The 12,637-nt window shown below is 32.1% G+C and overlaps 1 protein-coding gene across 1 annotated transcript; it reads left to right on the plus strand.

The window, feature by feature from the left end:
* Positions 1-562: 562 nt before the first annotated feature.
* LOC132047914 (F-box/kelch-repeat protein At3g23880-like) lies at positions 563-3,024 on the plus strand. Its single transcript, XM_059438887.1, has 2 exons — positions 563-820; positions 1,945-3,024. The coding sequence occupies exons 1-2, from the start codon at positions 563-565 to the stop codon at positions 3,022-3,024; spliced, it is 1,338 nt and encodes a 445-aa protein (XP_059294870.1).
* Positions 3,025-12,637: the final 9,613 nt, after the last annotated feature.

The following is a 12,637-nucleotide window of genomic DNA, read 5'->3' on the forward strand; positions in this document are numbered from 1 at the left end:
ATTAGAAGCGATTCTATTGACACTAATTCATATTCTCAAAAGCAATAAAATATAAAACTGATAAATTGAAATCAAAATCAAACAAACAGATACACAAGAACGTAAAAACTATAATCATGATATAGGATTACTAGGTATTATATACATACCGTAAGAATAATTAAGAAAACACATAAAGGACATACATTAATCCTAAAAATATATCCTAGTTACCTTTCTTTGTTAAGGATATTTGATTTTTTCAATTAAAGTGAAAAATTAGGGATACAAATGCAAAAGAGGACTTATTATAATTGAGTTTTTTTGCTTTAAACTTAATGGGCCTGGACTATTTTAATTTTTTTGGATAATTTATTAAATTTCGGTCTTTCGTTCGGTTTTTCGGTTGAGTTTTATTAAACTTCGGTTCGGCTATTTCGGGTTCGATTTTTTTACAGTGAACACCAAACACCGAACCAAACTAGTTCGGTTCGGTTCGGTTTGTTGAAGTTTCGATTCAATTCGGTTCGATTTTCTGATTTTCGGTATTTATGCCCAGCCCTATATCCGAGCAGTTCTAAACATGGGGGAAAAGGCTAAACTTATCAAATCAGTACTTCAAATTATGACCTTTCGTATTCTTGCATCTAAAGACTGCTTTTTTATTGGAACTTCATCACAAAAGAAGAAGAGGAAGAAGAAGATGTTTCCAGATCTTAAAGGGAAACCGTCAAAGAATATAATTTCAGAGAAGAAACTTGTGAAGCCGTCAAAGAGTATAATTGAGGAGAAGATAGTTGTGAAGCCGTCAAATAGTATAAATCAGATGGATGTTGATCAGGTGAGTTTTAATTAATTACAGGATTCTCAAGTTATTTCTTGTTTTTAAGTTAATTTTCTTTGATTATTTTAGGTCATTTATGATTTTGCTTATGTGGGATTACACTGTTGTTGTTGATTATTTTAGGTCATCTATGATTTTGTTTATGTGATTTATCTCTTCTTCTTCTTTTCTTTGTTTTAGCTAGTAAAACCTCGGGTAATTATTGTTGCTCCCAAATACACATGACTGACAAGATTGACTTTTGATTAACTGTTTACTAAATTAAACTATTGCTAATTATCTAAACAAGAAATAAAATCCAAAGTTGCAATTATAGCCTGTTTGATATTGTTCTTTCGATGTTATGGTATTCTCTGACTTCTCTTTAAAAAGGCTCTAGAGTTCACTTATATTGTGACTTTGCATGTCCAAGATATGGTTTTTCAGTTTGCCTTGGCTGTTGAAACGTTTAAATGATTTCTTTTTAATTTGTTTGTCTTTTAAACTGTAGGCAGTCTCTCCGTTTTTCTTGGATTTTTTATTCTGTCAAACTTCAGCTCTTTGATGAGCGCTTACAATTTTTTTTTTTTTTTCCTTATGTTATAATTTATAAATAATAGTAGTACTACTTTCCAGGGGCGGATTTAGCATATTATATGGGGGTTCTCGGGAACCCCCATGTATTTGTGCGTATCATATATTTGTATTGAAAAATTTATTACATATATAAGAAATACGATTTGGGAATGCATTAATAAAGTGTGTTGTTGGTTCAATGGCAAAGAAAGAACTCTTAAAGCTTTGTTTCTTTTGGTCAAGGGTTCGAATCCTTAGTCACCTGTAGATTTTTGTTTGCCTCTATATATTTTTTAATTTGAAATGGGTTGGAATACACGAAGATTAAATTACGGACTATATCGCTTTCTCTAATAGAATACAGTCACTAGATCAACACTGAAAATCCATTAGTATCCTTCCTTTGGAACATCAATCATTGGCAGGTCTTCTCAATGAAATCAAACTAAGCTGTACAAGTTGCACTTGAAAACCTGTTTTTGTTCTTCTTTAACAGTTGTTCCTCGATTTTGTACACACACTACATATATAATGAACTACTAAAGCACTTGCTTTGTCCTATCTAGGCCAATCAAATCCACTTCCCGGAGGAAATAATTGTGGACATCCTCAGCAGGTTACCTGTGTCGTCTCTTCTTCGATTCAAATGTGCTTCAAAATTTTGGAAGACATTAATCTCGGGCCCATGCTTTAAGGCGAAGCATTGCAATCATGCGAAGAATAATAAAAAACTTCTTATTTGCCAAGTTTTCTCTGCGGTTAGTTCGACTTCAATTTTGTATTCTGCTTCTTTATCATCGGGTCGACTGGTTGGGGATGTACAAGAGCTTGGTTCCCCTTCAAATCATATACGGTGTGGTTACCACATATTATGCTGTTGCGATGGCTTGTCTCTTCTTTTGTCTGCTCGTGACCACCACCATTTTCTGTGGAACCCATCCACAAATGAATCAGTAGTACTTCCTAGTCCTGAATTCCCAATGGTACACACTAGCACTTACGGAATGGGATACGACTCAATTAGTGATGACTATAAGATTCTTAAGATTGCCAAAAGCAGTTATGATGCCGTACCCAGTAAAATCTTTGCTCTAAAGAGTGGTTCTTGGAGAATAATTGATAACCATCCTCATGCCTTTCACAATAAAGTCTCTGGTAGGGACTCTTTGGCATTTCTTCGTGGCACATTTCATTGGATCAGTGAGGATTATTTATCTAAGTATTTTATGGTTTCATTTAATATATCAAATGAAGTGTACGGAGAGATACCGTTGCCAGAGGGAATTGGCAATATTCCCCACATGGGTTACCTAATACACGGCGTTTCAGTATTAGAAGGAATGCTTTGTGCTTATTGTACTTTCAAAAATAAAGAGGCGGGCACTTTTAAGTTATGGGTAATGAAAGACTATGGTGTCAAGGAATCTTGGACTGAATTATTTACTATACGAGGGACCGATCTATCTTTGGCCGTACCGAAATATAGGTTTGCGGATGGTGAAGTGCTACTCTACTACGAAGAGGGTGGATATTATGGGTTTAGGACATCCGGAGGACGTCCATTTGGATTGCTGCCTTCATTTCTTGCTGTACAAGAAGGACTCGTTTATACTGAAAGTTTGATCTCTCCAAAATTACTTACTTAGTATTAGCTTTTGTTTGATCAAGTCACTTTTTTTTTTTTTGATTTTTTGTGGATGTCATGCTACCACCTCTTATTCTTTTAAGTTTATTAGCTTGCCAGTTGTGGTTTCAAAATGTGTTTGCCAATGTTGTTGGCTTTGCTTATTTCATAGGCGACATGAGCCATTACATACTAAGATAGAAGTGGTTGAACCCTCCCCTCTCTCTTTTAGTATCTATCATTGCTTCTCTAGTTATATATATACTAATTGCTACAAGTAACGCAATGTTTATTCTTCAGTTGAAAAATGATGAAATGATTTTCAATACAAACTATGCAGGTATTGTTTAAGTGGGAGTTAAGATGGATTATTACACTAGAATGAGAAGATGAAAATGTAGTATTATGATATTTGGGTCTTGTTTTAAGACGGTTGGGCCTGCCCTCCTTCGTGTGTACTAAAGGGAAACTGCACAAGCAGTCTCTATGTATAAACAGAATCAAATTTTTACAAGCTTAAAAAATTGGGCTTAAACTATCAAATTTACAAAATCTGACCTTTCAAGCTCGGCAATTTAATTATTACTAGTGTAGTAGTACCTGCGAAAAGTGTTAAGAGAAAAAGAATCACAATTTGCTTGATTAAAATTCTTAATAGTTTATTAACTATGAAATTAAAATGATTTGATCCACGATCGTTGATTAGGAGGACAACAGGGAAGGAAAATCATTTTTTTCATCTTAAATTACAACAACAACATACTCAGTGAAATCCCACAAAGAATTTTGTTACGTGCAATAAGATTTAGAGTTTGTTTGCGAATTCATAAAATTACTTACCAGGATAAGAGAAAGGTTCATCCATATTGTTGATCAGAAAAATATGAGTACTTCTCTTGATCTTAAGCTCTTTCTACTATCACGTCCATATTTCTTATGAATTATATTAGCCAATTATTTTAGAACCAGCAAGGGAAGAAAAATTGGTCTCGGAAATAGGAAGAGTTTAACTTTTAAAAGGGAAAGCTTTTAGTTTTAAACCTTAATCAAACAACAATAACAACAACATACCCAGTATAATCCCTCAAGTTCGGTTTAGGAAGGGTGGGGTGTGCGCATACCTCTACCTTGCGAGGTAGAGAGGTTGTTTCTGATAGACCATCGGCTCAAAGATAAGCAAACAAAAGCAATACAAAAAAAGAAATAACAGAAGTAAAAAAACTACAGATAATATCAGTATGAAAAAGGAAACAATAACATAACTGCCACAAAAATCATACGCTAATCGAAGTACAAGAAACACCAAATAATAACAGAAATCAAAGGACCAGAAACTGTCAGAGTAATACTACGAACAGGTATGGAAAGATAAGCGTGACAATGCTAAATTGTCAATTAGCCTTCTACCTAATCTGTATTCTCCATAACCTCCTATTTATGATCATGTCCTCCATGAGCTGTTGTTACATTCCGTATCTTAGAACTAAGGTTAGACTCGTATCGTGAGAGTGTTAGTGGGAAATCTGAAGGTTTGAACGTTTTACAAAAATGGTTGGCAGGCCTACTTCGGGCAGCCATAACCCCATGTTTAATTGGGAATTTGGAAAAGGTCTCTTAATGAAAGTTGTAGTACGTAGAAATATTTTTCCATCCATATAAAGATCAGGTGAAACAGAGATTGGAGCAAGAAGTTATGAGCGTTGCAAAAACGCTCAGAGGGGCAGGCAAGCACAGATACACAAGTTATTCATTGTGAGGTCCCAAGTAGAACTGCGGATTTTGAGTGTGTGCTGACAGTAGTCTATGGTTTCAATACTGTAGAGCAAAGGAGAGCATTATAGGACAGCTTGCAAGGATTGTCCCAAGGAATCACCAAACCATGGCTTATTTGTGGTGCTTTTAATGCAGTGTTACACCCTCAAGACAGATTGCTAGGTCACCCCATCACTCAAGCTGAAATGCAAGATTTTGTTGATTGTGTGTATAATTTACATCTATCTGAATTAGCTTGGAGAGGGGATTACTACACTTGGACAAATAAGCAACATGGAATGGATAAAGTATGTAGTAGGATTGACAGAGCCTTGGGTAATCATAAATGGATGATGCAATGGGGGAATGTGTGTACAGAATATGCTCTTCCTCACATATCAGACCACTCTTCCATGATTTTGAATAGGCCAAACCCATCGATAGACACTTGTGATCGTCCACTTCTTTCACTTGAGCACCTAAAGTGACTCTTGTTTCATTTAAACACTTCAGATGGGTCATTCTTATTCCACTTAGACACTTTTGCAGATTATCGAAAGAAAAACAACGCTGGGGCGCCACCTCATTGCACATCCAAGCAGCCAAAAAGCTCCAATTTTTAATGGTCAAAACTCCACGAATTTGCAAATTAGTGAATTTACCATTAAAATGAGTTGGCACAATTTAAATGAGTTGGCACAATTTAAATGAGCTGGCACAATTTAATTGGCCACTTAATCCACGTAGGAGACGACTGGTGTTGGTTTTGCTCCGATAACGGTGCAAAAAGTGTCTAAGTGGAATAGGAATGGGCCACCTGAAGTGTCTAAATGGAACAAGGGCCACTTTAGGTGTTCAAGTGAAAGAAGTGGACGACCACAAGTGTTTGTCGATGGGTTTGGCCTTTTGAATATGGACCTTTGTCCATTGGAACCCAAAAGTACCATTCAGATTTTTTAATAGATGGGCTGAGCATGAGAAGTTTTCAGGGCTAGTACAAGAAATATGGTGTATAGATCAGCCTGCTGTCAATATGGAGGATATATGGTCAAAGCTACATAGTCTTAAACCAATCTTTAAGCAACTGAATGTGTAGGAATTCAAGGGTATTTCACAGAATATTAGCAAGGCAAGATAAGATCTAGATGTTATCCAAAATCAGTTGAGTATTCAATATACGGATGCTTTGCTAGAGCTAGAGTAAGATACTACCCTAAAGCTGGATAACTGGCATAACATAGATGAGAATGTGTTAAAACAAAAATCAAGGGCTCAGTGGGTGAAATGAGGGGACTCAAGTTCTAAATATTTCTCTGCTATTATTAAGGAAAGAGTTCATAGAAAGCAGATCCTGGAACTTCAATCATTACAAGGCCTCAGACTGGTAGAAGATAAAGATATCAAGCAAGAGATAGTGGAGTTCTACAAGAGTTTGATGGGATCATCTCCTCTCTTCCAGCAGTAAATAGAATGGTAATGAGGAAGGGGCCAATTTAACTCAGCAATAGAGGATTGATCTGTGTAAGGAGGTGACTGATGAGGAAATATATTAAGGATTATGCTCAATAGGTGATGACAAAGCCCCGGGAGTTGATGGATACAATGCTTTCTTTTACAAGAAAGCTTGGCCAGTTATTAAAAATGACATCATTAGAGTTGTCAAAGATTTTTTTCATCATGGATATATGTTCAAGCCTATTAATTGTACATCCATAACCCTGATCCCTAAGACTCCAAATCCAATGACAGTGAAAGAATATCGACCAATTACTTGTTGCACAATACTCTATAAGCTCATTGCCAAGGTTTTGACGAGCAGACTACAACATGTAATTCCTATTATCATTAGCCAGTCTTAGGCTGGTTGTATACCAGGGAGGAAGATAGGTGACAACATATTTTTGGCATAAGAATTAGTGAAAGGGTACACAATGAAGCAAATATCTCCAAGATGTATGTTGAAAATTGACCTACAAAAGGCCTATGATTCGGTAGAATGGCCATTCTTGGAGCAGATTATGGAATGTTTAGGGATGCTAAGTCAATTCATGAAATAGGTGATGGGATGTGTTCAAACTATTAATTATTCCATACTAGTGAATGGTGAACCATCAAGTCCATTTGAAGCAAAGAAAGGACTCTGATAGGGAGATCCAATGTCTCCTTATCTATTTGCAATCTCCATGGAATATCTAAGCAGGCTGTTGAATGAATTAAAGGAGAACAAGGCATGTAACTGAGCTAAAGTTTTGTAATGCTTACTTGGTGATTAATGCAATGGGTTAGTTACCAAAAAAAAAAAAAAATTAGCTCATGAAAATTGAAATTATTATGTATCGTGTTTCATGTTTTCATCTTCCTCCACTCTCCACCTCTCACCATGATATTTCCATCAATTCATGGGCTATATGTCCCATAAAATTGAAATCCTCCAACTATTTTGTTTAGAGAATCCAGATAAGCTAGTTGATGCAGACCCTGAGGATTGGTGGCATTATTGTGAAGGAATCGCCATATAACGTTATGGTTAAAAAAATGAAGAAAACGCCAACCCTAAGTTTTTAGAATGGAAAGAAAAGAACATCTTTGTGAGAAGTTGGTTAATTAGAACCTGATTGAAGATTTAATGTTCTTTATTATTGGTTGCAAATTTGGGAGCGTTTTTTGAGGACAATTATCTACAAGCTAAGGATAAGAAATTTTAATTGAAGCAACAAATTCAGAGTATCAAGATGGATCAGAATCTGTGAATACGTAAAAGAATTCAAAGAATTTTCTGATAGGCTCACTAGTATACACAAGACGTTAGATGAAAATAAGAAGCTTATAAATTTTGCTAAACGTATTGGAAACAAATACAAAACTTTGAGGATTGTTAAGGTAGACAAGACTCTATATCCAACCTATCAGTTTGTTAGTGCACTGAGAGGATACGACATGAGAGAAAGATAGCGATAAGGATTATGTTGATCAAGCTATGACTTTTCAAGTCCATAAAATACAAGGTTCATTTGGTGGAGGCATATGCAACTCTATTAGAGGAAGATGACAGATAAATTCATGCCACATTTGTGGAAGAAACAACCACGATGCTACCTTTTGCTTTATAAGTGAGATATCTTCTACCAATCTCAACAGGAACCTACAAGGATTCTCTGCATTAACAATTAACGAGCCATCAGATAACAATCTTTACAGGAACTCTAGAGCAAGCTTGGAGTTGTATCATTGTCAACGTCCAGCTTGAGAGGGGGGGGGGATAATAGGGTTTCTTGTTGATTTGATCGAGGGGTACAATGATTAATGGCAAAAGAAAGAGCAAACAAATGAATTGAAACAACACAGATGAGTATATGAATAAACAAGGTTAGAGAAATAAATAATAATGATAACGATCCATCTTTTTGGTAGGACTATAAAAAATAGCTGTGAAAATATAAGTGAAAGAGAGAAAGAGTTGAGATAAAATAAAGAAGAGATGTTGCAAAAAACAAAAAAAATGGAGAACAAAAAGTGAACTGCAAAGAGAGAAGAAAGGACTATGGGTCTTTGATTGCTTCAAAAGTGGAGTCTACATCAGTCCACTTGTCAATCAAGCAAATGCCTCACACATAGTAAAGCTTTTCGTAAAATACCGCTTAATGGGGGAAACAAGACATACAAAAGCAGCTAGTAAAAGAAGACCTTTTGGAAGCATAGACGTATCTAGCCTTAAAGCTATAAATATACTAAATTCAGTAATTTTTTTCATAAAATTTATTTCTATTGAGAGATTTGTTAAGTATTTATAATATTTAAGTGTGAACTTAATATTGTTGCATATTAACTTTAAATTATTATAGAAATAATTTTAAATCTTAGATTTACCTCTATTAGAATATTATATGAAATTATAGATTGGTACCAAAATCAATACAAAGTTGCAGATCAATTGAGTAGGGACAAGAATATAAGCCAAGCTCATTCAAAGCTCACGAGGGAATTGTCGCTTTTATATTCTGAATTCCCAGTTAATGAATTTTACGTAAAGAATATTTTATTTTGTATTTATATTTTCTAATTCTTTATTATATTGTATATTTGACCTGGAAAGAGCAACAGAGATTTTCATCGATGATTTTGGAATAGTTGTTTAGTAAATAATTTTTAATTTTTTTTTTTGTAATTTTTGAATTTTTTAGACTACGGTTTTAAAATCTTTTTTTGAGTAAACTATTATGAGAAAATGTTAAATCATACTGCCTAGAGTTTTGAGATATTAGATGATAGTCTAATTTTTTATCAGTTATAACTGCGATATTTGCACAAACTTTAAGCATAAATAAAATTTAAGTGATGGCTTAAGAAGGGATATTTGCGTGAATCAACATTTGGTTCAATTGAATATGATACGAAACGTTCGACCCGCCTTTGCGCCTCATTTTTCTGAAATTTCAATCTTACGGTCAATGACCTTGCTAACTTATAGCATGTTTGATCAAGTTTTTGGTAGGTCAAAGATATTTATTTTTTACAAAATAAAGTGCTTGGTCAAGCTTTTAGGAAGAAAAAAAAAGTGCTTTCTGGAACTAGCAAAAACCTTTTTCAAAAGCTAAAAAATTAGTTTTCCTCCAAAATAATTGTTTGAAAAGCACTTTTGAGGAAATGCACTTAAAAATACTTTCTAAAAGCTTAATCAAATGCTAATTGCTGCTCAAAAGTATTTTTTGAAATTGATTAGTAAAACATAAACTGCTTCTCATAAAAATATATATATTTTTTAATATATTAAACATAAACTGATTTTAAAAGTTTGAATGTAGAACAAACTGTCTGCAAATACGCCTTCTTATGTATGGCAAGTGAACCAATTTTTCACTACAACTTTTCAAATGTATAATTTAGTTTCCACAATTGTTGTCTATGATATTTCCAGAGTTCCTAAAATGTGTAAAGAAAATATCAAAAGAAGGAGAAAAAACAAAAAAATCATTTTGCTAGTCCAAAGAACCTCTTCTACTGATCGAACAATATCTAATTTGATATTATATTTGATCTTTATATTGGAGGTTAAGTTGTTCCACCTGTTTATAAGCTAGCTCATCAACGCTTCCGTATTTGTTTCTCTCCACAACTTCAACTAAATTGGTTATTTCTTGTCATACATATAACATAATGATGATTCTGCCCCAAAGTTAAAGGAAATACATAAAATCAATTTCATACTAATATTTTCATAAAAACGATCAAGTTCAACACCTCAATAATTATAGTGTCTCAAGAACTCTTTCTGAATTATATTTATCCAACAACTCCTTAAAAATCTAAACAGAAAAATGTAAAACTTCAAAATAAAAAAGTTTGGTTAAAAAATACAAATATGTATGTACCTGAGGAGATAACGTGCTACATCCACTAATAGCCACAGAAAAAATATGAAATAGTTCAATAAAATGAGGTTTGCTGAAACCACAGGAATAGTTCTAAAAATTTATTAACTTGAGACAAATTAAAAAAGACTTGATAATTATGAAGAAGTCTTTAATAAAACAAAATTTTCTTACAACTTTAGGCTAAAATATTGTTTTTATATGCAACTGAACGTAAAAGAATATCATTTTTTTTAATATATTTTCCTTCATGCCTTCAAATTTAAGTAAAATGATAGCAGTTGCAATTTCTTCATATGGACTTTAAAATAATAATAAATGTAAACGATTTATAAGTACAGTAATCCGAGAACGGAAAAAAGTAAGCAAAAGCAATTTCTGCCATGCATTTTCATATATCACGATTGATCAACTGCACACACAAAAAAAAAATTAAAAAAAATGTGTTTAGTTTAATTTAAACTTGAAAATCCTCTAGAATCACAATAAAATATTAAATTCTAATTTAAATATCTCAAATATAGATACAGATCCTAACTGCTACAGGAGTCGTCTGATTAAAAGAGTTACAACGGGTTACAATGAATTTTTTTTTTTAATATTAGATCATAAATAGAAAAAAATAGGGATAAACCCCAAAAATTTAAATAAAAAAAAAAGATAAATATGTAGTCCTTTTTCTTTTAATAATAGATAGATTGGCAGTTTTAAATTTTTTTGTTGAACTCTTTTCACTATAGATAGATAAAGATAATTCTTTCTTGAAAAATTAGCTTCAAATTTGAAAAGTCCTAAAATTATGTGCATGTAGTTGTGGGCAGTTTTAAAAGTGTAAAAAGAGTTTTAACTGGTCCTAATTTTATGGACTATTTTCATACGTTTTAACTAATTTGAAATGTAATTATTTTATCATATATCATATGTAGTAAGAATATAAGAAGAAATTACCGCTATTTGTCAAATTGTGAGTTCAAGAATAATCCATGGAATAACAGGATTTTTAGTCCAAAAGCTCAAGTCTCTTCTTTCTGTGTGTGTATGTGTTATATATATATATATATACACACACACACTAGTGCCGTTTGGCCCGTGCTAATTCCAGGCCCACACCGACGTTAAAATTCAATTTGTACATATTTTTTTAAAAAAAAAAAAATCTATTCTTGCTTCGTTGTTTTTGTAACATCGGTTTGACACTTTCGAAAGACTTCTAAAATATGAAAGTACAAAAACGGACCTGAAAGTTAAAAAATATATTTTTCTTAATTTATATATTTTATTTTAAAAAAAATCAACAATTGAAAGCTCTTCTAATTTCTATTTTACTGAAATTTTCTAAGGTTAAAGTCTCAGATGATCAAATCAAGCTTTTATATGTTATCTCATTTGTTTCTGCGAATTGAACCATATTGGCTGACTTAATTTTTACCAAAAGATACTACATTATCCAATTAATATTTAAAATAGTTAATGTGAAATTACTGTTTTATGATGATATCAATAAAGTTAACTTATAAATAATTAAATACCTTGATATTGGAAGATACTTTTGTAGATTTTCCTTTCAAATTATACCACACGAAAAATACTAAAAAGTCAATAAAATTAAATTGCTTTTACTTCAAGCTTTCGTTTTACTTCCAAAAATTGCATGTTACAAAATAACATTTTTTTTTTTTAATTTAATGAACTATTTGTGAAATTCACATTGCAATAACTTTTGATTATCATTATTTCCTAGATTATATCAAATATTGATTATCCGATATTTTGCAAAATACTTTATATTAAAAAAAAGTAAAAAAAAAAATATATACTATTTGCAATTTTTTAGTATTATTACTGTTTGAAGATCAAATTGTATTTTCTTTAAAGGTCAAATTGTATTTTCTTTAACTACAATATTTTTTTCAAACATTTTCATAAAATATATAAAAATAATTTTTATAAATTCTCTTTTAATTTAGTATTTATTAGATAAATTTTATGTCAAAATTGTGCGCATATAAAATTTGATTAATTAACTACCGTACTTCGGAATTCTTTTTTTGATTGAGGCGGAAGGGTTATAATTTGCATTTTGTTTTATACATTTTTAAAGTATTTAACTACGATATAAGTTATTTGTATTTATTCTTTTAATTTAAAACTTAATCCTACTTTAAGTGAAATATTTGTTAATTATTTATGCTTGTCAACATGTACGACACAAAATTATAGGAGAAAATGAAAAAAAAAAAGTACATTTAATCGGACGAATAAAAATTTAAAATAGCAAATGATAAATGGTAAATAGCATCAGTGATAATAAATAATATTATAAAAATATTTTAATTCAGTAATTAAGCTTATATTAAGATATAATTTGAATGACAAGATAGCTCTTTACATGTCTATAATGAATTTTTAAGGAAAAATAATGTTTAAGACAATAATAATATTTCCACATAAAAGACTCAAATATGTATGGGTAAGCTTTGTGGGGGCCACTATAACATTATCCATGACACCATC

The sequence above is a fragment of the Lycium ferocissimum genome, chromosome 2, assembly GCF_029784015.1.
Source record: "Lycium ferocissimum isolate CSIRO_LF1 chromosome 2, AGI_CSIRO_Lferr_CH_V1, whole genome shotgun sequence".
Classification (NCBI taxonomy): domain Eukaryota; kingdom Viridiplantae; phylum Streptophyta; class Magnoliopsida; order Solanales; family Solanaceae; genus Lycium; species Lycium ferocissimum.